Raw genomic sequence first — 25,692 nt, forward strand, 5'->3', positions numbered from 1 at the left:
ACCCAGATCAACACACTGCTATGCAAAACCCAGGTCCTTCCCCCACACCACACTTCATTTAGACGGCGGACTTTTAACCCAAAGTCATCTCTCAACAGCAGGCTCCACAACCCCAGTGGCTCCCTTGAGGGTCATTTAACTCCTCTGGGTCTTGGGTTCCTAATGTATACAGTGGGAGACATGGTGCATGCCAACAACAGTTGATTAGCAGTGGCTGTCTCCAGGCTCAGTGGGAAGGATCGATTACGCCTGGGTTGATTAGCAACGTCTACCAGGGGCTAGGCAATGAGCAATGGCTGCACGTGTGTCATACATTCGCCATCCCAGAACTAGATGACATGCCGGTTCTCTTCCAAGTCTGGCCGCCTCTGATTTTAACTATAAAAATTGTAAGGGGGGGGGGGTATGGAAAAGGAAAGAACAGACTAACATTTTCCAACACCAGCCATAGCTAAATTCAGCAAGGCCCAAACCGGCTGCCCAGCCAGTCCTGCATGCTCCATGCACACAGCCCCGCCACAGGAGAGGAAGTGGAAAACATCAGATCTGCTGCCTGCACACCCAATAAGACACCCTGTCCAAGCCAGAAGCAGCAAAACTGTGGGTTTGTCTGGCTTGGCCTGGGTTGTAAAACACCTCATCGGTAAGCGTAGAAACCTCGCAGGGAGCATCATCGGGGTTCATACCCTGGCCCGACCTCCTACCCATCCTGAGCTCTAGGCAAATTACTTTACCTCACTAAGCCTCAGTTTTCTCATCCTGGACAATCCTCAGAGGATCGTCATAATGATTAAACACAACGGTGCATCAAAGTTCTTAACACAACAAGAAGCCCATAGTAAGTGGGCAAAGAGCCACAGCTATCATCATCACCATCGTCACCATTTGTCTCTGAAGGGGGCATGTTTTCAGAAAAAAAGTATAAGTGCAAGAGATTAATTTCTTTCTCCCCATGTTTAGCATTACAGCCCATTTGGTTACTACGAACTCTAAAAGGGAAGAGACTCTGAAAACAACTCCGTCCTCCTGAAGCTCCCGGTGTATCAGCCGGGGCCCTGGGAAGAAACAGATGGCAGACACAAAACGGTGTCATTTGAAGAAATTGTAACAAAAGGGCAACATACCCAGGTGTGGGCAGAACACAGGGAAAACACAAGAGGTGGTTTTCTCCTCGGGCGACCGAATGTCCTGATTTGCTTGGGACTGAGGGGTTTCCCGGGACACAGGACGTGAGTGTAACACCTGGGACAGTCCCGGGGAAGCCAGGACTCGGTCACCTCATTCCTAGCCTATGCGTTCCTACCCCGAGGCCTGAAGGGACAAGGAAAAGGAGCAGTTACTGAAGCCCGGAATTGGGGGGTGGGGTGGTGACAGGACAGGGGCCGTGGCCAAGGGACGCTGCCTGCCCACAGCAACCCTGAAGGAAGAAGCCAAGGGCCTCCATCTCCCTTCAGGGTCCCCACTTATGAGCCAAGCCCACCTGGAGGCCGGAGGGCACAGAAGCCCGTGGATGAAGGCCACACAGCCAGGTCCTGGGCACAGGGGAGGGTGGACAAGAACAGAGTGTTAATCCTGGGATGGCCAGGGGGCCAGACCCCACCTCTCAGAAGGCTCCCTAGGGTGCCAGGTGGGGACTCAGAGCTCCCAATCTTCGTCCAACAGGGAGAGGACCCTCCTCCTGCTTTGGGATGGGAATACTGGATGGAACAACCAGATTCAAGCTCCGTGAAGCCACCCATCAATGGGCTTAGTTCTCGGCAGGGGTCCAAGGAAGAAGCCCCCTCCCCTGGCAGCAGGGTGGCCGCCAACGGTGTGGGCGAGGCTCAGACGACACAGTGAGCTTCCTCAGAAGAAGAGGGCCTTCCCGGGGTCTGTCTCAACGGGGCGCTCTGTCACCGCAGACCCAAGTGGGGGGATCAAAGGTGAAAAGCCGAGGGGGGTGGGTAGGGGTATGATTCATGGAAGGGCCATCAGGGGGCCCCCTACTGGCAGGCTCGGGCCGGACACCACCATTCAAGGCCCTGTGCGTGTGTCAGGGGCAATATCGTTGAGAAAATAAAAGCGACTTCCAATTCTGTTTTTAAATCATATTTTCCAAGATCAAAATCTTATTTCCCAAGCACTGCTGCTGAAAGCTGAGGCGAAAACCACCAGTAATGTCTTAACCTTCCCAACTGCCAGTTTCTATCTTGCCCAAGTCGGGGACACGGTGACTGGGGTTGAGTCCAGGACTGTGGTCCATTCCAGGTCCCGGTGCCCAAGGTCACAAGCACACCCTGGAGGTTCTCCTAACAGCTCCGAGGTCGCCAGACAGGGCCAGGGCTTCCAGCAAAACGTGAGACCCTTTTCTGTGTCTGCGACGCCTGGGGCCTCTATACATCAAGCAACCCTATTCAGCCAGAAGCCTGTACTGACATCGGGTATTGCCGGATGAGACGCCTGCCTTCGAGAAGTTCACAGTCGAGCAGAAGCGGGAACGCAGTGGGCAGAGCAGCAGCCAGGACTGAGCTGGTGGTCATAATGCAGGAGCATTGACTGAGCACTGGCTCCGAGCCTGACACCACTAAGCACTTTCCATGTATGCATCATCTCCTTTATTATTCGGATAACCCTGGGAGGTGGCCACGATTATCCCCAGCTTACAGATGAGAAAACTGAGAGCTGGATCACACCACGGCTTACATGGTCTAATATGAAGTGTCTGAACCCACAAACTCGGGCCAGAGCTCGAAACCACTTTGCCCCCCACCACCCATTAGGGAAGGGCTGACCTGGGAAGGCAGGGTCTTTGGCGCCTCTACCTCCACCTTGGGTTTCAAAGTGGGGGCAGCGTGTTTGCAGCCCCCCAATCCGCAGCACACACCCCTTCAAGCAAGGCCGCGGTGAATGCGAGCAGGGCCTGCCCGACATGAGACTGCCCAGCCGGGCCGAGCAGGGGCTGAGATTCACCAGCACTCGGCTGTCCCGGCCCAGAGGCGCCTTGCTGACCACTGAGGCATGAGAAGAACCCCAGACCGCTGCCCTCTGCAACAGTCTCTGGCCTGAGACCCTCGCACCTTCACTGCACCTGCTGGCAGGACCCACACATACTCCAGAAGCTTCCTCTTTGTGTCTTTCCTGGTGGTATGGTTCACTTAGCTCCAAAAAGCAGAGGGACCCAAAGCACAGACTTGGGTGGGGCTTGACTCAAGCAGAGGAAGGCCTTTGTCGAAGAGCCACGTAGCCAGCTCGCCCACCACGGCCCACCCCCTTTCCTCGCTGCACCCATCCCCCCAAGAACACTCAAACAGGATTCGAGAAGCAGGTTTCAAAGTCATTTTCCTCACACCAAAACTTCCTAATGCTAATTTCCTCTCTTTCTTCTTTTTTATTGGCGTGAAGCAATTCCCCTTCCAACAACCCAGATCTCTGAAGTCCTGAGTCATCAGGACAGCAGGGGAGCCGACAGGAGGGATCAAAGGTGTGGGAAGCTCGCTAATGCCTGGGCGGCAGGATTTCCTTCCAGGGTCCCTGCCGGCTCTTGGCCCGCGCCACGCAGACAGAGGGATCTGGGCTCCTGCAGCCCCACGCAGTTCTTGGTTCCCACCTCTGTGCCAGGTTCCAAAGAGGCAAGGTGACTGCAGACAGGAGCACAGGCTCCCAGCTCTGCCACGGGCCAGCCCGCAGCCGGGGCCGCTCATCAAACGGGACCTCTCGGGGTATGTGGGACCTCAGCCAAGTCACCACAGGGGTTCTCAACCCGTGATGTGCCCCCCAGGGGACCCGTGGCAACATCTGCAGGCATTTGGGGCTGTTACACTGTGGGGAGCGGAGGACTGGCATCTAGTGGGCCGAGGCCAGGGATGCTCGACATCCACAAAGCCCAGGATGGTCCCCACCACCAAGTAAGATCTGGGGCCCAAGATCCATAGGGCCAAAGGGGACACACTTTGAGATCATGCATGAAACTGGCTTAGCTCTTATGCATAAGACTTCGCCCTCCTCGCTGTGCACACACGGTCATGTGTGTCACACGTACTCATCCGGGAAGAAAGCAGAGATGGCTCTACCCCAAAGTGTTCATCTGGGTGATTTCTGGGTGGTGGGATTATGGGAGAATCTTTTCCTTCTTTATTTTTTAAGATCATCATCATCCCTGGGTGATTATTTTTGTTTTATTTTACAAGTACGGAGGCAAATAGCTGGTAGAGAAGACAGACGGGCAAAGAGGCAATCGCCACCCAGCTGGAGCTCGCAGGGAGCAAGCCCTCACTCCAACTGGGGGTCAGGGAAGGCTCCGGGGGCCAGCAGCACTCCCCACGGCAGAGGGGAGAGGGGCCGAGCCAGAGCCCCGAGGGGTGGGGGGAGCCCAGCCACGCTCTGAGATGGGCTCCAGACCCTAGGCTCGCCTGCACCAAGCCATCACAGCCGGCTCTCAGGGACAGGCCATCTCAGGCGAGGAAACAGGCTCCGAGAGGTTGAGTTCACGATCCCAACACCAAGCAGGGGCAGTTGAGAAGCAAACCTCCACCACGGCTCTCCCAGCCAGAGACGCGTCTGCAGGAAGACGGCCGAACCACCCAGGGTGAGACACTCGACTCTGTTCCCACCCTCCCGCCTTCCGCACGGCCCCCCTGCTCGGCAGGGAGCCAGCCCTGGCCACCCTGGGTCTTCCTGAGCCTCTGCTGCTGAGCCGGGCTCACAGCCACATGCAGTTTATTCTCTGGAGCCAGACGGCCTGGGTGCAAATCCCAGCTCCACCACCACTAGCTGGGTGAGTAGTGACCTCATCTCTCTGGGCCCCAGTCTGATCATTTGTAAAACAGGAACCGTGACAGCAATACCTCAGAGGTGCATCGTGAGGTTTAAACAAGCTCATCTACGTACGACCCAGCAGTTTCACTCCTGGGTACGTATTCGGAAAAAAAGAGAACACTAATTCGAAAAGGTACACGCACCCCAATGCTCACAGTAGCATTATTTACAATAGCCAAGATATGGAAGCAACCCAAGTGTCCATCAACAGACGAATGGATAAAGAAGGTGTGGTATACATATACAATGGAATACTACTCGGCCATAAAAAAGAATGGGGCTTTCCTGGTGGCACAGTGGTTGACAGTACGCCTGCCGATGCAGGGGACATGGGTTCATGCCCCGGTCCGGGAAGATCCCACATGCCGCGGAGCGGCTGGGCCCGTGAGCCATGGCCGCTGAGCCTGTGCGTCCGGAGCCTGTGCTCCGCAATGGGAGAGGCCAAAACAGTGAGAGGCCCGCATACCGCAAAAAAAAAATAAAATAAAATAAAAAAAGAATGAAATTCTGGCATTTGCAGGAATGTGAATGGACATAAATCAGAGAAATATAAATACTATAGATGTCACTTTCGTGTGGAATCTGAAAGATAACACGAATGGATATAGCAAAACAGAAATAGACTCACAGACACAGAAAACAAACAAGTGGTTACCAGTGGGGGGTGGGGGCAAGACAGGAGTATGGGATTAAGAGATACAAACTATAGATAAGCAACAAGGACATATTGTCCAGCACAGGGAATGATAGGCATTACTTTGTCATAACTTTTAAGGCAGTGTAAACTGTAAAAATACTGGATCACTATGCTGTGTACCTGACACTAATATAATATTGTTAAGTCAACTAGACTGCAATAAAAGAAGAGTGCTCATCCACGTGTAGGCTCAGAACAGTAGACGCTGTGCGAGCGTTAGCTGTAGTTCTCAGTGCTTTGCTGGTGACTGTTCCTCGCTGCCCAGGCCCCCCTGCTCGAAGCCACCAAGGAGGCACCGTGCTCTGTGCAGGAGGCCTCTGGCTCTGGAGCCAGGTAGTCTGGGTTGCAGTGATGTAACCTGAAACTCACAGGGCCTTAGTTTCCCCAAGTGTAAACAGGAGCCTCGGGGGCTGGGTTAAATGCACAGATACACACACCCAAGGGGCCCGGGAGCGGGGGGGCGCTGGAGGAAATGATCGCTACCGCCCCGCAGTCACCTCCACCCCGTCCTGGTCTGTGTGACCCCGCAGGCTGACCCTGCTTGGACCCTCAAGCCCAGTAGCCACCAGGCTGCTGGGACGGGTCAAGCTCTTTCACCTTCCCACCGTCAAGGCAAGCGTCGGCCACAGGGTCGTGAAACGCGACCCAACAGGAGCAACAGGCAGACGTCAGAGTCACTGTTCCTCTTTCCAGAGGGGCAGCCCTGCGCCCCCTGCCCCATAGCCCCCAGGCCCGAGAGCCCACTAAGGGCACCAGCAGGGCCCCACAGCTGCCCTGCCTCGGCCCCATGGTGCCACCTTCCCAAGCCCCACGGCTGGGTGGGGCCTTCCCACCTGGCCTCCAGGAAGGAAGCTTCCAGAAGGGGAGCCCTGGGAGCCAAAGCTCAGAGCGGAGGTCTCAGGCCCGGGATCTGGAAAGCACCAGAGGCCTCTGGTGGCAGCGGCCTCACGGGCCCGGCAGTGGGCCAGGAACCGCGGGCCTGTGTCCACCCCGAGGCCAGCTCTGCAGGGCAACTCGAGGGCCCACTGCACGCACTGTCCTTCACTGGAGGTGAAAGAAACACGCAGGGTTCCAGGGATGCAGAGGGCGTGGCTCTTCCCTCTGCCCTTCCAGCAGGAGGGACCACCCAACTGAACCTGTGCAGCAGCTCATTCCTTCCTTCCTTCACTCATTCATCCACTCATCTGGCCAAAGAGCGCCTGCTGAGAGACACAGCCTCAGGGTCCCCATCTGTAAAATGCAGGGAGCCACAGCAACTCGTTGGGCTGCTATGGAGGCCACCGATGTGACCTCCCAGCCCAGCTCCTAGCAAACAAACTCTCGTGAGTGGCCACGAGACCACTGCTGCGGTGGTCACTACTGTGACAAACGCCTGGCCTGGTGGCTCACATCCCTGCACTCCTGAAGCTTCCATTCAGGGGCATCCCAGGCTCCCAGCTGGCGGCCCGCTCCCCGTCCCTCTGCGTCATGATCAGGGCCCTCCCGGCTCGCACGTGAATCCCACACTGACCTCGAGGGCCCCTCTGGGAAGTGACCCTGCCTCCATCTTCCTCCCTACCTGCTCTCACGGTGCCAACCACGGCTGCGGCCCGTCTGCCCATTCCCAGCCCTGGCCCCCAGCCCCTTCTCTGCCAGTCCCCAACCCTACCCCTGTCCGTCCAGATGCGTCTCTCCTACGAAGTCCTTCCTGAAACCACCTGGCCCCTCCAGACAGCAGGACAAGGCACAAATCTCTCTGAGGATGTGTGCTCCTATGGTGTATCCTAATTTGAAGTGTCCCCCAATTTAACTGTGAGCCTTTGGGGAACAAAGCGTCGTCGACTTTGTAAGCGTGGTACTAGGGAACACTCACCTTGTCAGCCCAGTGCCTGGAGACACTCACTCCACAAGTGCAGTACCTGGGAAACTCCCTTTGCACACACAGCATCTGGTACTCAATTCACAAACTTGGTACCTGGCGCTTACCCTTTACAAATACTTGGCATTCACTTTCCAACACCAGTTCCCTGAACTCACTTGACAAATTCACAAAGGGATGTCTGCCAAACATCGGCAAACACTAAACTGATAAGCCCACTGATTCCCCCCTAAGACGTTTCGGCAAGAGGCTGAAATCATTTTACGTATATCCAACAGATGCACATATATTCACGGACACACACACTCAGGCGTGGCGGCAGACCTGCCTTTGCCTCTCAACTCCACTTCTTCCCAGTTCTCCTTGTCTCAGTCTCCGTTGCAGCATCTATAAAATGGGAAGGGTAATAGCTGCCCCGTAGGATTGTCTGGAAAATTAAAAGAGCACAGTGCCTGGCACTCAGCAGGGAGACAATAAGTGTCTCTGTAATCACGAGTGCATTGCTCTATCCCTTGCAACAGGTTCACTAAGATGTTTTATTCCCCACCAGAGAGCAGACTGCAAACTTTCCTGACCTGCCGCCAAGCTCAAACCCAGGAGCCAGAAGAGACCACGCCATCTGAATTTCCTTTCCAGGGAAGCAGCTCTGCTGCTGGTACCCTGGAGACCTCCAGACCACTGCAGGGTCCCAACGGTCCTGGGGTGGGTGTCGCCATCATTCCATGGTCTCCTGTCTCCTGGACACAGCTGACCCGGCTCCCTAGCCTCCCCTGCACTCGGGGGTGGCCATGGGACTGAGCCATGGCCAATGGAGCGGCCAGACCCACAGACCGAACCTCCGCCTGGTGCTCACTCCTTCTCCCCAGCCCCGACTCCACGAGGCCCTGAAGGGACCGGGACACGAGGCACATGCAAACCGTGCTGTGTGAAGCCCCCCAGGTTTGGGGGCTGGCTGTTGCAGCAGTCAGCCCACCCTGACTGTGGCCCGGCCCCATCCACGGGGACGGCTCCACCACCGGCTGGGCCTCACACAAGCACGCGCGGCGATGCAGATTCACCTGGGCTGGACAGTGAGCCAGACGAGGAGGCAGTCTGGGCTTTCCCAGGCTGTGTGCGCCTATCTGCAGCTTCTCTGGGCCTCGAAGAGCTTGGGACTGGCCCAGGACACCAGGAGACGTTCCAGTGCTATCCCCTCTCTCCTGATGACCCCAGCCCCAGGGAAGCCTCCGCTGCCCCGCCCCGCGGAGTCCTGCCTGCCCACCCACCCGGGGACTGGAGAATCCAGCTCTTCAGCTTCCCTGCAGAGTGAGTTTACTCAGCCTCATCTGTTTATACACTCCAGACCTGATACCAGCTAGAAAGCAGGAGAACCCATGACAAAGGAAGGCAGTGAAGGTGCTAGGGGTGCGGGGAATCCTGGGTGTGAATCCCAGCCCGGCTGCTGAGTCATGTGGAAGGGTCTTTGGGCAACACGCTGGCGCTCAGCGCTTCCCCCCCTCAGCGCTTCCCCATCGGAAAAAAGCCTGAGGCGAATTCAGTGATTAGGGTGTTCTAGGTCCTAGAACCTTTGTAACACAGTGTGGACAAAGGGAGCTGGTTTTGGTAATTTAGGAGTCTCTTAAGGCACTGCTATTCTTCGCTATGGGAGGGAGCGGGTTAAATAAAACACACACACACACCCCAGAAGTGCTAGAAACTAAGGAAGCTCCATGGGGCAGGGAGCTGCCTATACGCCCAGCACCTAGCACATTCTGGGTGCTCATAAATATTTTTTAATAGATGATAACAGCTCCTGGAAGGCAGGGGTGATGACCACTGTAGAGCATTCACTAAGCATTTACTAAGATCCGGTCACTTCTCTAAATCCGGTCCAGCCTCAGGGCCTTTGCACTTGCCATCCTCTCCGCCACTAGATACCATCTCCTTTCCTGAACACCATGTGCAGAGTAGCAAGGCTCCTGGTCCCCAAGCCCCGCACACCCCACCCACCACTGCTTTGTTTCCTCCGGGGCCAGACAGATTTTATAATTACTTAGTCAGTGGTTTATTGTCTGTCACCTACGCCAGTCCAGGAGGGCAGGGACTGGTTTTCCTCAAAATGCCTACAAACAGTGATATTTATCTGTTGAATGAACTGCCATGCCTTACTCCACCTAATCCTGACATCATGCTAAAAGGAAGTCCCCAGAATGTGAATTTCACAGATAAGGAGGGAGGTTAGGTGACCTGCCCAAGGTCACCCACCAGCTAGGATGCTGCAAGGGCAGGATTCAAGCTTGCCTGTCTGACCCCTCTGCTGCGATTGGCTGTTCTCCTCCATCCACCTTCCTGACACCCCAGACACTGGTATGTGGCAGGTGTAAAGAAATGGCTACTGGACATTCAGTTTCAGCACAACAATCAACTTCAGCACCAAAACTATGTTCTCTGTGGTCCCCTTCGCCTCAACAGACATGAACACCTCCCCCCCCCACACACACACACACGCCTCATCACCCTTTGTAGGGCTCTGCTGGTATCAGCCGAGCTTCCTTTCAACCTCACACGGCCTCCCTCGGTGGCCCGCTGAAGGCACTGGGTGCCTTGTCACCAGAGCCAGGAGCAGGGAAGAGACACTGTCACTTCCTCCTTTTCTCTACCATGGGACCAGGCGGCCTGGCTTCCATCCTGGGGAGGCAGGAAGCCTGGGGACAAAAACGATGCTCTCAGGTGGAGCAGGAAACAGCCCTCCTGGCCATGCAGACCCTTGTCCTTGGGGGCAGAGGTCTGCGGGACTGGCTGGAGCCCCCCACCAGTTCCTGGTGGGGCTGGGGGGCCAGACCCTCAGGAGGCTCCCTAGCCAGTGACAGTGAGCCAGACCCAAGCATGACTCCAGACCGCAGTGACCCCAGGCGGCAGTGCCCTTCCCCCACTGAGGGAGGGTCAGCTAACCCTTGCAAAGCACTGTGGGACTAAATATTTTAACACTCGCCAAAGAAGTAGGCAAAAAACATTCAAATTATCAAAACACAAACAACTCCACTCAGTCAAAGTGGAAAGTGTCTTGTTGGAAACTGCAAAAGCCTGGGGCTAACCTAAATGTCCAGTGATAGGGGATGGTCTACCTACATTATTATGGCGCCCCTCTATGATGGAACACCGTGCAGCAGGGAAGAGCAGCTGTGCAGGCACAGATCTAGAATGACTGCCAAAACACACCGTCCAATGAACAATAACAGCACAGAACTGTGTGTAAATGCCCAGAATGCTCAGCAAGGATTCAGGGCTGGCCTGCGAGGAGGAGAACTAGGGGCCATGGGTCTGTGGAATAAGAGAGAAGCTTCATTTTCCCTTATATGCCTTGTTGTACCATCTGAATTTATTTGATGTGCACGTTACTATTTCAATTTTCCAAAAAAAAAAAAAAACAGTTCTGTATTTTTTTAAAGAAACTGGACTGTGCCCCCTGAGAAATTTTTCTTAAACTGCTTTCAACAATTTCATTGCTCTCATACATACCAGATCCACTAAATATCCCTAACTTTCCCAAATGCACCGCTCATCTCAGGAGACTTTCCTCTAGAGACTGCCCATTTTTAAGTAGCAATAATCCCTTGCATTTGGGCAGAATTTCTTGAAGCACTCTCGGTAATTAGGAAAACACAAAGTGGAATACAGGCCCCTTGTCATACCCCTACTGTGTGCTGGCCATCCTGCTAGGTGCTAATCTGAGTGATCCCCAGTCCTTTCAGCAACCCTGTACATGAGGTAGGATTATCCCACCCTCTAGGAGGAAAAGCAAGCCCCGGCAAGGGAAAGCAACGTTCCAGAAGTCACACAGTCAGGAAGCTGTAACCTCAGAATCCAGACCCGGTGCAAGTGGCAGCAAACCCCGTTGTGTTGCCCCACAGTGGAGACGCCATGAACCATTAGGCTGCCTTGCTTAATCTCACTTAATCCTTTCATCAAAGGCTTAACTTGACCATCTCGGATGTTCATTCCACCAAAACACCAAGGGGATACCATCCATGTGGGCCAAGCTGAGGCTGGCAGTGAGGCACCCTCAGAGAGCTTCGGTTTTTTAGGATGACAAGGCCAGCAGGCTCCCCCTAAGCCTCACCGGACGTGGTGCCCCAGAAATGCCCTCTCCCACTGCCAGGTGAGTCAGCGGGCTCCCCGGTTGGCACGGAGGAGCGGGCAACACTATACACAGCCACCTGTGGCCCACGGAGCCCCAGCCAGCTCGGCAGCAAAGCCCAGCCATGAGCAGCGAGTGAGACACCTTCAACCTGGACTGGTACAACTTTGCCAGCGGCTAGAAAAGGCATCTCGGATTGCGCCAGGAGAATGGCAGTATCAAAACCTCTCCCGCCTTAAAATGCTCCTATTTATTACAGCCTGGGGAAGGCAGACCACGTGTGCCGTTTACAGAGAATTCAGATTTTTTTCCTCCGCTTCTGTCCCAGCCCCTCCCCTCCACCACCTCCAATCAGACAAGTAACCTGGGAAACAAATTCGATATACTCCGAAATCTTACGACAAATGGCACTGAAAGAAAAAAAAAAATTCTTTGTGTTTCTTTATGCCACAAAGAAACATCACATAAATCAAAGGCGGGGAGGACGGGCACAAGGAGGACGTGTGAGTGACAAAGTGGAGAAATGAACACGCGTGTCCGTGTGCACACAGGCGGGTTCCCACGGGACTTCTGACTACTTGGGAGGACACAGATTTTAATTCCCAAGGGGAAGCCGCCATCAGGATGAATGCAGCACTCGGACACCCAGTAGGTGCTTCGTAAGCATAAGTCCAAGTTCAGAAGGTTGCCGCCCCCAAGAAAACACCAGACTAAAGAAATTGATGGGAACTGAGGGGACTCCTCTTTTCTTTCCCACAACAGAAAGCCCAGAGACGTTTCAACTGAAGCCGCAGAGTGGTGAAAATTTAAAAAGCAAGTCAAGGCTACTGTGCCTGTGCTCTGACCCCTGTTTGATCCGACTGGACCCTCCCCATTCTGAGATGCCACGTGCTACATGTTAAAAAAAAATAAGGTAAAATAAAAGGTAAGCCGCTGATTCGTACTTCTTTGGCGCAGAGGAGACAAAGCACACGGACAAAGCCCTCTTCCAGAGGACAAGCATGCCTAGCAGGTGATCAAATTCAGCCCAGACACGAGAACGGCAAAATGGATTCTGAACCCACGGACCCAAACCTTCTTGGCTACAGCCGACACCATGGTTGGCAACCACAAAAAGCCCAGGGAGGCCCGGGGACTGGGAAGTCTGGATGCGAAAGGGGAATGAGGAACGGCGGCGTCCAGGCCACAGCCTGGGCAGATGCGCCCTTCCGCTGGCAAGGTGCGGCCGTGTGTACCCCAGGGAGGGGCGGACACCTCCCAGTCCCCCCTCACGGCAGCCGGGTCACTGGCGCCTTTGTGTTTCCTCCTTTGTTTATGAGTCTTCTGGATCCAAAGTCTCCAGCACAGAGTGCATCAGGCCCGGCGCTGTCACAGGCCCTGTCAGGCACTGTTGACTCTGCAAGGATTTAATCAGTAACCGGCCCAGCAGATAGGCGCAGGGGCAAGCTCCAACCTGACCCAAGAGAAGGCAAAGTTTACAGCCAGGCCAGGGAGTGAGGCCGCTGGCCCCGCGGGGCCCCAGGCTGAGCCCGTCTCCCCAGCAGGGAATGCAGAGAGGTCCGTCCACCTGGGGGGTGTACCCAGCTGGAGCCACCTGCCAGGTGGGACTGAGAGCCCCCGGATGCCTCCACCCAGGCCTGATGCAGCTGTGGTCCTGGAAGCCTGGGCTGTAGCTCTGACTACCATCCAACTGACTGGATCAGTGCAGACAGACCCTGAAGACGGTTTGGGCAAAGGGTGTATTTGGTTTGTTTATGGGTTTGAATCCAGATCAATCACTCTGAGTCTTGTGCCTGAAGCCCACACAATTAACCAGATAATTACCAGATGGTTCTGAGGTGGGCTGTGTAGAGGGCTTAACAAAAGGATGACGTACACTTTATAGAAGGCTATGACCAATACAAAACACCTGATACACCCGTGGCTCGAGGCTGGGCCACATGGGGCTTTCCGTTGTAGTGAACTGCACTCAAATTCACCTTTGTTTCGTTTGGGCTCACATTTCTCAATTGAGTGCTTGGGCCGCGCTATAAAATGCAGACAGATTACATAATGCCCGGGCTTCAGGGAAACCCCTCAGGGGGCTGCTTTGCTTCCCGGGGGGCCTGGACACACCAACAACCAGGTGTCTCAGGAAGGGACAAGGTCCCCGGTGGTGGTGCCATGCACACCCCTGCCCTGGAGGCCACGGCCTCAGCAGCCCCCCTCCACGCTCACAGGCCTGGCAGGGAGGGCCGTGCACCCCACCGGAGCCCACCAAGGCCACATGTAAGGACACTCCCTGCCCTGCCCGTGGGGCTCGCCGACGACAGGCAGAGAAAGGGGACAGCCCATTGGACACTCGCGCGTAGTTCCTCCCTCCTCGCTCCCCAACGCCACAGCAAGGCTCTGCTGAGACAAATCTCGTGCCACGGATGGCCCTCGGCCCCCAGTCCAGAAAATCACGGCTCCTCTCCAGAGAGGCCCAAGAAGACGAAGGTGCCACCCACCACGGCTGGGGAAGGTGGTGCCGGGGCCCCTGGCTGCTTGAGAAGCCAGCGCAGGGCTCCAGGCTCCCTTCCTCCCCACTCTCTCTCTCAAATAGACACCTCTTGAGCAATCAGAGGTAAACTGGGGGAGGGGGAGGGGCACCTTGAGCCTCCAAAGCTGGCTTCCCCCAGCCGTGGGCAGCACAGCACAGCTCCTGGCTTCTCCCGGGGGAGCACGGGAGCTCGGCCTGTCCTTCCCACGGAGGGTCACTGTGCCTCCCAGCCATCTTCTCCTCCCCAACTCCCCTTCACTTTAAGGGGTGACAGAAAGAAAAATAAAGCTCCCCCAGCCCCGGCCAGGGGAAATTTCTGAAGCCAGATTTGGAGGCTGCTGATCCCAGGCAGGGAACTACTGAGGACACCGGTTCCTCCCTGAATCTGAAACACTGCGCGCTGGCGAATTTTCTGAGGGTCTCCCTCCATCAAATGAAAAGCCAAATGCCGAGGCCTGTGGCTCGGGACAGGTTTGAGAACGTGCACGAGCCTAAGACTGGGACTGGACCGCTTCTCGGCAACCAGGGATCCTCCCCGAGAAAGCAGCCTTTGCAGATTGCACCAATGTGCCCACAGGAAAGAAAAAATAGGTGTTCTGAGTACGTCGGACCCAAAATTCAGAATAAAAGTCCTCGTGTGCTTCAGTGCCCTGGGAGGTGGGGGCGGGGGGGAGCTGTTTCAAGGAGTATGGTTTCTTCTGCTAACTTTTCCCCCTCCCCATTCCCTGGAGCATGTGTCACGGCCTGTGACACACTGCCAAGGGAACATGGATGCCGGGGAAATGTCTGCACATGCTACACGTTTGTGACATGCTATGTAAGCGACACCCTATTTCCCGGCTGGGTTTTCTTGGCACAGGTGTGGGCAGGCGTTAGATTCAGCGCCCCCGCCCCGACCACCGTGCTTAGTAAACCGGATCACGGTTGCCCCAGAGGGGAGCGTGCATTCTGGGGAAGACCTGCCACCTCTCCATAGAGGACGGGACCCCCTCACAGAAAGGCTCGGGCCCAAGCAGAGCTGGTGCTTTCAACTGTCCTCCTTTCAAAACACAAAGCATCCTGTTCCGGCTCCTGCCCGCCACCCTCCCCCGCTGCGACCCCACCACAGCCCTCTCTCTCCACCTTGCAGATTTGATTTCAGAAACAGATCGATGACTTCTCTCCCTCTCATGAGGGCGACCCAGTCCCAGCCATGTATTTTAAAACAGTAACAATAACATAATAAAACCTCCAGCAACAAAACACACGTATACAATACTGCATAGACAATGCAAGACCAGAACCCCACAGGCCAGCTTCCGCACTAGAACTTGACCGCCCCCCGTGGGGAGGAGATAGCCCAGGACCCCTGCCCCCTCTCCCTCCCCCTCCACTTCCACCCTCCCAGTGTGCCAGTGAAATTTTTTCAGAAAGGGAAGCACCCAGTTTTGCCTGCCAGGCCGGGCAGGAAAAAGACGGGTAGAGAGCAAAGAAAGGAACTGGCTTCTGGAAATTCTTTGGGTTTTGGGGTTTTGAGGTTGTTGGGTTTGTTTTTTTTTTTTTTGCTGGTTGTTTTGTTTTCCCATCCGCCGCAGATCCAGATGTGCTTTCCGAAAGGGAACCCCACCACCATCAGGGCCCAGCCTCGGGGGTCTATCCCAAGGTCCCATCCGTAATTAACACAAGCGCTGGGCCCGGAGGTACCCAAATGCTCAGTCCGGGGTGGGCCAGATCCTCTCCATATAATTCTAAGGGTCTCCCCGAGCCTGCCGGCAGGGCAGAGCTTCGAATTCCACAATCCAGTCCGGAGCCCAGGCCAGGAGGGGGGCGCCCGGTTCTTCCCGCCCCCCGGCGCCCTGCAGGCCCCGGGCTCCAGGTGCAGCGGCAGGCAGGAGGCAGCCGGTGGGAGGGGGCGCCTCCCGGGCCCCGAGGGGAGGCGCGGGGGTGCAGGCGCGCCGCCGCGCAGAGCGACTCACCGTGGCGGACGCCAGGCTGTTGTCGGCCAGCGTTAGGTGGTGCGGCTCCCAGCGCCTCAGGAATTTCGAGGTGAGGATCTTGCTGAGAAAGGTCCGCGGGTGCCGGATGACACAGACCTGGATGTCGCCCTCCTGCAGTAGTTTGTACCTCATCCCGTTGCACAGCAGAAGGGCCCGGCGGCAGGGCACGGCGCCCATCTTCGTGCCCTCGGGGGCCGGCACGTCACCCCCCAGCAGCGGCTTGGTCTCCTCGATCTGCCGGGAATCGCCGCCGCCCGAGGTGCTGGTCAGATCCATGGCCGGCCGGCCGGGCCGGGGAGGGGGCCGGGGGCGGGGAGAGGGGCTGTCCCGGCTGCCCGGGCGGCGGGGCCCCCGGTCGGCGTCCCGCACCCCCCCACCCCCCAGGAAGGTGGGGGGGTGTGGGGCTGGGGGCGCCCCGCAGGGGAGGGGCCCGGGCGGGCGGGCGGGCGGCCGGCGCTCGGTCCTTCCTGCGGGGCTCCGGCTTCCTCCTAGCTCGTCGGATGCATGCTCGCGGCGGCCGGACCGGCTCGGCGGAGGGGCGGACGGGTGGGGACGCGGGGCAGAGCCTGCGGGGGGGCCGGGGGCCCGGCGGCGGCGGCAGCGAGCGGGGGCCGCGCGGGCGGGCGTGTCTCGGCCCCGCCGCCCGCTCGTGTGTACAGTACGTGTGTCTGGGCGGCCGTCCGCGGGCGAGTGTGCGGCGGGGGCCGCGGGGGCCGGCTCAGTTGAGAGATTGCAGAAGCCGCTCGGCGCCCGCGCGATTGGTCCCCGCGGGGTCATGTGCCCGCCCCTCTGACGTCAATGGCGGCAACGGCGGCTGCCGCCGCGGCTTCGGCCTCTCGCAGGCGGAGTCCGCCGCCGGGCGGGGACGCGAGGGGCCGAGGCGCGGCTCGACGGGAGGGGGCGGCCCCCGGGGAGGGGGCTGGGGCGGGCGAGCCCTGGCAGGCCCGGGCCCGCCCCGCCCGGAACCTGGGGAGTGGGCGGGGGCCGCGGGGGCAGGGCGCGTGACGTCACGCTGAGCCGCGCCCCCGCCGGTGCCCAGGCCGGTGCTGAGCCGCGCGGCCCGCCGGCCCGACGGATCTGAGAACGCGCCGCGGACCCCGCAGCCCACCCTTACCCCCGCGGCCAGCCGGGATCCGAAATGTCAGCGCCCCGAAACCTGTCCACGAGGATGGCGGAGGTGCGGCCAGGTGCAAACCTGAGGGACCGGGGCCGGGCTGGGCTGGGCTGGGCCGAAGGTGTGGGGGACAGGACCGCAGGCAGAACCTGTGACACCCCCGGAACCCCAGCTCAAGCTGTCCACCTGGCTGGCCAGATGGCGCCAGGAGACAGAGATATTTCCTCGAATTGAACATGTCCCGTCAGTTATCCGGGAACTGCCCTGGCTCAGCCTGCAGAACTCTGCAGGCCTCCTGGTCATTTACAGATGTCTGCCCGCCCGTGGCCCTTGGGGTCCTCAAGCCTCCGGGGGGGAGGGGACAGGCTCCCCAGCCCCCCTCCTTCCTTCTGCCCCTGGAGTCTGATTAGTTCCTAATAGGAACCTAGACAACAAAATCCCTCCCCAGCGTTACCGGCGCCCCCCTCCTCTGCCTGCACCCCAGCAGCTCCAGCTTCTTTACCTCTCCCCTCAGGCCGGGACCAGGTCATTCATCTCTGCATCCCCAGGTCCTGCGCAGAGCTGTGAGAGAATCATATTGGAAGCCCCTTTGGGGAATGAGCTATGGTGTCACTCGGGAACGCCAGCTGTGCAACAAAAAACGTTCCCTTTCTGCCACCAGGAGTGGCACCTAAAGCCACGCAGCAAATGCTCTGCTCTGGGGTGGGGCTTTCTCACATCCACGCACTTCTGCAGTTAATACGATTAAAACCCCCAGATCTGTGCCTTTTTTGTTAAGTGAAGGTGTCTCTGTAGTGAACACACAAGTGTGTGAGCATGCGTTGAATTGCATCATGAGTGCCGAAGTTTGTCCACGGCAGCCCTACAGTGGGGACTGCCCCCTCCCCCTCTCTCCCACGAACAGACAAGATGAGGGCTCCCCAAAACACTCTCACCTGAGCCTGGCCAGGGCTGGGGCCAGGGTGGAAGGCAGGGCCCCCGCATGTGTCCCTCACCAGAGAAGACGCATCTCCAGCCTGCCCAGGAGACAGGCAGAGCTGTCCTCTCCTCGTGAGCCCTGGGGAGGCACAGTTAGGCAGGAAAATGCGGAATTCACTGACTCCCCACAGCCTGCTGGCAAATTCTGTTCTTGAAGTTCTGAACATCAACAGCCTTGAGAAAACCATCAAACAAGGAGGAGTCAGGCAAGCCAGAGACCCCATCCGGTGGCAGAGAAGTGGATGCCGGAGGTGGGGATGGCAGATGATTGTGACCAAGACGCCCAGGCCATGCCGCCAAGGGGGTTAGGTCTGTTGTCCGAACCCTGATTGAGCTCCTGCTGTTTGCCGGTTGCAGGAAGTAATCCCCAGCGTCCTAAGCACGCACACAACTTTTCCTTCTCACAGCAACCCATGACACAGGGTTGACCCATCAGCATCCCCTCCTGCAGGTGAGGATACAGAGAGACTGCCAGGCTCACTTAGCTAGCCAGGACTGGGCCCAGGTGTGGAGCTCAGGGTCTAGGACCATGTAAAGACAATGACCACACTGTGCTTGGGGCTACAGGAAGGGGGAGGGGGAATCTAACCCAGCTGGGCTGTGGCACTGGGGACATGTCCTGACTCCAAAGAGGTCTTTAGGAATCAGGTAAAGAAGGGGAAAGGTGCTCCTGGAAGGGGGGACGGCACATACAAAGGCAAAGAGGTGGGAAGACCCTCAGCCTATGCAGGAAACTCCAGACTTTTTTTTTTTTTTTTTTTTTTTTTGCGGTACGCGGGCCTCTCACTGTTGTGGCCTCTCCCACTGCAGAGCACAGGCTCCGGACGCGCAGGCTCAGCGGCCGTGGCTCACGGGCCCAGCCGCTCCGTGGCATGTGGGATCTTCCCGGACCGGGGCACGAACCCGTGTCCCCTGCATCGGCAGGCGGACTCTCAACCACTGCACCACCAGGGAAGCCCCAGACTTTTTTTGTTTTTTATTTTATTTATTTTTGGCTGCGTTAGGTCTTCGTTGCTGCACGTGGGCTTTCTCTAGTTGCAGCGAGCGGGGGCTATTCTTCGTTGCGGTGCTCGGGCTTCTCCTTGTGGTGGCTTCTCTTGTTGCGGAGCACGGGCTCTAGGCACGTGGGCTTCGGTAGTTGTGGTGCACGGGCTCAGTAGTTGTGGCTCACGGGCTCTAGAGCGCAGGCTCAGTAGTTGTGGCGCACGGGCTTAGTTGCTCTGCAGCATGTGGGATCTTCCCAGACCAGGGCTCGAACCTGTGTCCCCTGCATTGGCAGGCAGATTCTTTTTTTTTTTTTTTTTTTTTTTTTGCGGTACATGGGCCTCTCACTGTTGTGGCCTCTCCTGTTGCGGAGCACAGGCTCCGGACGCGCAGGCTCAGCGGCCATGGCTCATGGGCCCAGCCGGTCTGCGGCATGTGGGATCTTCCCGGACCGGGGCACGAACCCGTGTCCCCTGCATTGGCAGGCAGACTCTCAACCACTGCGCCACCAGGGAAGCCCGGCAGGCAGATTCTTAACCACTGTGCCACCAGGGGGGCCCCAGACATTTTGCCAAGGCATGCAAGGAGCCCAGGGAATGCAGGGCAGAGGCCTCAGAGGTGAGCAGGGGCTGAGCAGGCAGTACCTTGAAATGCAGGCCCAGGGACCAGACTCTGCCCTGAGAGCATGGGAAGCCACCACGTGGGGCATGCAGGGAGTGACTTGTAGATATCACCTTCATAAGGTCACTGGCCACAGCATGACATGGACAAGATTTGCAGAGCAGCAGCCTGGAGGCAGGGAGGCTGGTGAGGAGGCTGTTGACGGTACCCGGGAGGGAGGTGATGGGGTCCAGCAGGAAATCATGGAGTGGGGAGGCTCGGTGGCAGACAAATCAGCTGCTGTCCACTCGAGGGACATCTGTGGACCCTCCTCGGGGGCAAAACTTCAGCAGAACGAGATTTACCAGGATGCAGAGGATCCCTGATTTTATCCAGACATCCTCAACACTGCTTGATATGGTTGATTTGTAAGCATTAAACAGGAACAGCATGATAAAATGACCAGCACCCAAGTGCCAGGTACTATGCTGGGGGTGTTATATATATATATATATATATTTTTTTAACATCTTTATTGGAGTATAATTGCTTTACAATGGTGTGTTAGTTTCTGCTTTATAACAAAGTGAATCAGCTATACACATACATATACCCCCATATCTCCTCCCTCTTGTGTCTCCCTCCCACCCTCCCTATCCCACCCCTCTAGGTGGTCACAAAGCACCGAGCTGATCTCCCTGTGCGATGCGGCTACTTCTCACTAGCTATCTATTTTACATTTGGTAGTGTATATATGTCCATGCCACTCTCTCACTCGTCCCAGCTTACCCTTCCCCCTCCCTGTGTCCTCAAGTCCATTCTCTACGTCTGCGTCTTTATTCCTGTCCTGTGGGGGCATTATATATTGATATTTGTTCTCCTTTCTTCCAACCAACCCAGAAGGCAAAAATTCTTATCATCCCCATCTTAAGGGCGAGGAAGTTGAGTCTCAGAGAGGATCAGACAACCATGGGGATCCAGCCAAGATTTGTACCTGAAATTCTGACCTGAAAGTCCATGTTTTCCCTGCTCCTCCTTTGTTAATGTTTTCCTGAGCAGGGACTCAGGAAGAAAGTGTTGAATTTGATCAATGTCATCTTTCAATAAGAGTATTTCTTGGTCTGAGTTTGACGTCAGTGATATGGAGCCCCCAAGATCCAGCCAGAACTTCCTTGAGAACAGAAACCAGGAGTTCCTGGTTCACAGCAGCACTCAGTGCCTGCACGCAAATAGGCAGTGACTTTTGGGCAGACTCACCTATCCTCTGTTGCTTAGGCACGTGCAGGCGGTAGGTTGAGGTAAGTGAGGGTGTGAGAAGGTGGTGGGACACGTTGATAGCTGGTGATACGCAGAGCCCCTCGCCTCCCACTGTCCCAGGTTCCTGACCTAAAAATGAGTTAAGTCCAGCTGTCAGATTCCTTCAGAAGTCCCCTCCCTCCAGCCCGCCAGCCTCTGTAGGAGACACAAGCCCATCGAGTTTCCACTGATGGATCCTTGGCGCCACAGGAACCCTGACTCTGCCAAGAACAGTGCAGGCCCCTTAGAGTTCACCTTCCTGGCGTCAAACTTGAGAGGGTTACGGAGCAGCAGGGAGGGCACGCAAGTTCACAAACGCTTCACTCTCCTCGGGCCCCCACTGGCCAGTTGACTCACAAAGGTCACCAGACAGAGCCGCCATGTTCTGCATTCTTTGCTGGCAGTCCCAAAAGCAACGTTCTGCTCTCACCTGCTCACTGCAAGTACCTCTCCCACTTGGGTCAGCAAGTGGGAGACTTGTTACCACTACGGGCTTACCCCGGGCCGTACTGGTGGAGAAGCTACTCCGCTTGGGGAGCTGGGGGAATGTAGTGAGCAGGCAGGGAACTGCCCTCGTGAGCTCACATCTCAACCCCGAGGCCCCTCAAGTCACCCCTGGTGCCAACTCAGAGGGGAAAGACAGACCTGTTCCCCTGGCTGCCCACAAAGGGGTCTGAGGAAGTGGCCAAGTCCCTGGTGGGGAGGACAGCATCAGAGCTGACGGCCAGCCCTAGGAGAGGGCCACCTCAGCACCCGCTTCTAGCAGCCCTGCCCCTTCCAGCAGACGCTGACAGGTGGGTGTCCTCCTCGGACTGGTCTCCAGTGGAGATCCTCAGCAGCCTTTGCCCAGCTCCCTCCTGGCCCCCGCCCCCAACTATGAAATGGTGCACAAACCCAACGCACTGTACCCTGTAAGAGGGCAGGGTCCATTCCAGTTCCACACCTCACTGTGTCCGGTGGTGTGCTGGTGAATGTTTAACCATCGGCTTGCGGGGGGCGGGGAAGCCCTGATTTATAGCATTTGACAATTCCCCAGTTGGAGATATCCCCACCATGGCTGTTTTCAGGTTATCAACATGCATCACTGAACGTGAAGTTGGGAAAAGACGCACCCCATTGTAGAGTGTTTTCTACCCTACAGATAGAACATTCCAAGGGGTAGCAAACAGTGGCTGAGGGGCCAGACTCAGCTCATGGCTTACAAAGCCTAAAATATTTACTACCTGGCCCTTTTACAGAAGAAGTTTGGCGACCCCTGAAAGAGACATAAATAACCTACAGAACAGAAACACAAAATGTAGTATAATATGTAGTCAAATAATTAGGAAGTGGTGAGTTTTATTACCTTTTTAAGAATATGATTTATTTAATCGTAACTTTATATTAATTCAATCTTGTTTAATGGCTGTTTGACAACCAGCTTGCAAAATTCATGAAAAATTAACAATCAGCTCTCATGAGCCAGTATAGGTCAGCCTGAGCAGGCCCCTGCCTGTTCTGGCCCAGAGAAGATGCACGATAGTTATCTGTTGAATGGTTGGAAATCAAACTGCAACACCAACGTTCTAACCACTAGGCCACCTTGCCCTGCTTCCTTCCTTCCTTCTTTCATTCAGTTCCATTAAACATGTCTATTAGCACCTACTGAGTGCCAAGGACTTTGTTGGGGACTACAGATCCAGCTCACACAAGATGCTGCCCTCATGGGCTCACAGTCGAGCGAGGGGAATCAGACACCCCTCCTCCCCCAATCACCCCCCCCCAAAAAAAGTATGGAAGGAAGAAAACAAACTCCTTGCCCTTTCCTTTACCAGCTGTGTGTATCTTTGGTTGATTTACTATAAAATGGGACTGCAACGGTACCTTTTTCCAGAGTCATAGGAATTAAGTGAGATAATCAGTGTTGAGCTCACAGCCTGGCACTGGGTAAGCACTTAGAATAAGCGTTGGCTATTTTGTGTTGCCACTGTCATTTTAGAACCCATGTTTCCACGGCCCTGATCGCAGGTACTCCTTTAGATCACCTCTCCAAACATTTCCCATCTGCCCAACAACTGGGATACAGATACCCAATACAGCATCTTTGCAGGGTTTTCAACTTTGGCGCTGTTAACATTTAGGGCTGGATCATTCTTGGCGGTAGACAGCTGTCCTGATGACTTCAGGGTGTTTAGCAGAATCCTTGGCCTTAACCCGCAGATGCCAGGAGCAGCCACAATTTGTGACAACCAAAACGTCCCCAGACGTTACCCCGTGTCACCTGGGAGGCAAAATCAGCCCCGATTGAGAACCCCTGGTTTAAAGGAAGATGTTTTCCCCACCCTGTCAGCCGGTACAGGCTGCTCCCCAGCCATCCTGTGGTTCCCAGTCTGGGGGAGATTATATTGTCCACGTTCATGCAACGGCACGTCCTTCCTCAGATACCACTTCCCAGGGGCCGGAGGAAACTCGCAGCCAGCTTTTCAGACTGTCAAGGAACACGAGGACCCACAGGATGAAATAAGGTGCAACCTGTTTTGAGTCGTGTTTTTGGAGCCCTTTAATGGCATGAAGCCATGCATGTAATCATATGCCAAGCACCAAACGCAGACAACAGAATTGTTTGTTCTTAATTCCATAGCTGCCCATGGCACTGTTGCGTTTGGGGAACGTTCCGGAAGCTCCTCCACCTGAAAACTCTGTCTCAAAATTACATCATCCAGGAGAGCATTCCCGAACCTCATTTTTTTTTTGCGGTACGCGGGCCTCTCACTGCCGTGGCCTCTCCCGTTGCGGAGCACAGGCTCCGGACGCGCAGGCCCAGCGGCCGTGGCTCACGGGCCCAGCCGCTCCACGGCATGTGGGATCCTCCCGGACCGGGGCACGAACCCATGTCCCCTGCATCGGCAGGCGGACTCTCAACCACTGCGCCACCAGGGACGCCCCCGAACCTCATTTTTAACAGGCATAAGACACCAGCATAACGGAATACACACTCTGTACCGATGGCGTTTAATGTACTGATCGAATAAGAAAATGTGCTTATTCTCCTGGTATAAGGAGAGGAGTCATGGTTTCATCCTGGAGTTGGGGAACATCCCCCTTCTGCTTCTGAGCTGAGGTGAAGTCAGCCCATTTTCTAGGCTCACGGGTGGGGACGAAGGGAGGAGCGGGTGGGAGCACGATTCCTCCTTCGCAGCCTGTGATACTGGGTGGCTGAGTGATGACTGTGCCACCCTGCCCACTTCTCTGATTTGGGGGATTTGGGGGTGCCAAGGTGGGCATCAAAGGAACATGGAGTACCACCTGCTCTGCCTTTCTTTCTCACTCTCACCAAATAATTAAATCTGAGGTTAATTTTTTTTTGAAGTATTACAGAGGATTGAACATTTACCTGGAACTGACCTTTGTTACACACAGTCAGTGGATTCATTTATATACACGCACCAAAACCTTAATAGCCGTTACCTCTGGAGTGGTTGGATTACAGGTCATTCTTTTCCCTTTTGAAATCAATATTATCCAAGTATAATTTACATGAAATAAAATGCACCCGCTTTAAAAGAACAGGTTGATAAGTGCTGACGAATGTCTACACCCAGGTAACTACCACCCCAGTCAAGGTATTGATGTAGAACATTCCCACAACCCAAGAAAAGTTTCTTATGCTCCTTTGCCGTTGATTCCAGCCACCCACTTCCGGACCTAGGCAACCCCCAATCTGCCTTCTGTCACTACAGAGAGCTTTACCCCTTCTTGGACCTCACATAAATAGAGTCAAAAGATATATCCTCCTTCGGGTCTGACCTCTTTGATGCAGCATAACAATTTTTGCAATCCATCTGTGTTGGTGCATGTACTGTGGTCTGTTCCTTTCGTGGCTGACTAATCTAACCATTACATGGCTATAACAATTACAGGGAAATAATGTTTTCTTCTTTATGCCTCTCTTCCCACCCCCCAAGCCCAAATTTTCTACAATGAACATACATTGATTTGTTTCACTTTTTAAAATGAAGATGAATGCCATTAGTTTTTTTTTTTAATTCACGGGGACTTTACGAAAAGCCCAAACGCCAGGCTGCCGCTGACTTGTGGAAATGGATGCCTGGCACAGCTCCACAGAGGACTGAAGGCCATGGATCATATTTTTAAAAATAAAAACCACTGTGTTTTTCAGATTAATTGCATCTCTCTCCCACACCAGCCTTTGCGGTGAGCTGCTCAAATTGACCAATTTAAATGTGACCTCACTTCTTTCCCCTTCATCCGCTCTGAGTCAGTTGCTAAGAAGCAAAAGGAAAGGAAGTATCGGGGGGGGGGGGAGGGAAACGTGTTACATGTGTGGAGTACGTGTGGCTCTTCCAAAACTTCCCCACACCCCCCTTTCATCAGCTGAGGCACCATCAAGGGTTTGTGCAGATCCCAAAGCAGGAGAGCAGAAGGATGCCATCCAGGGGCTCCAGGTAGGATGGGAAGGAGGCTGAAAGCACAAACCTTGGATCTGGAGCCCAGCTGTCCACCTTACGTAGGTGGGTGATACTAACCAAACCTCTTAACCTCTCGGAACCTCAGTCTCTTCATCTGTGAAACAGAGATCCAATCATGATACTCACCATCGAGCAAATGAGATAATGCATGTAAAGTGCTCAGAACAAGGTTTAGGAAGAAGTCAGTGCCCAATACGTGGTAGGGAAATAAATGGTTGCTCAACTCCTGGTCCCTTCTTTCTTCAACCACAGCCCGAAACTGAAACTGCAGTCTGCTTGGGCTGACAG

The 25,692-nt window shown here is 55.5% G+C and overlaps 1 protein-coding gene and 1 long non-coding RNA gene across 2 annotated transcripts in view; one reads left to right on the forward strand and one right to left on the reverse strand.

Annotated features, from left to right (window-relative positions):
• Positions 1-16,618, reverse strand: part of CMIP (c-Maf inducing protein) — a 240,195-nt gene extending 223,577 nt beyond the window's left edge. The window contains exon 1 of the mRNA XM_082607275.1: positions 15,943-16,618. Coding sequence (XP_082463401.1) covers positions 15,943-16,239 — 297 coding nt within the window. The 5' untranslated portion in view covers positions 16,240-16,618. The remainder of the gene's footprint in view (positions 1-15,942) is intronic.
• LOC309795176 lies at positions 16,141-17,650 on the forward strand. Its single transcript, XR_014292221.1, has 3 exons — positions 16,141-16,222; positions 17,003-17,140; positions 17,592-17,650. It is a non-coding gene; the product is annotated as an uncharacterized lncRNA (long non-coding RNA).
• Positions 17,651-25,692: the final 8,042 nt, after the last annotated feature.

Source organism: Mesoplodon mirus, assembly GCF_964341445.2.
Source record: "Mesoplodon mirus genome assembly, chromosome: 19".
Taxonomy (NCBI): domain Eukaryota; kingdom Metazoa; phylum Chordata; class Mammalia; order Artiodactyla; family Ziphiidae; genus Mesoplodon; species Mesoplodon mirus.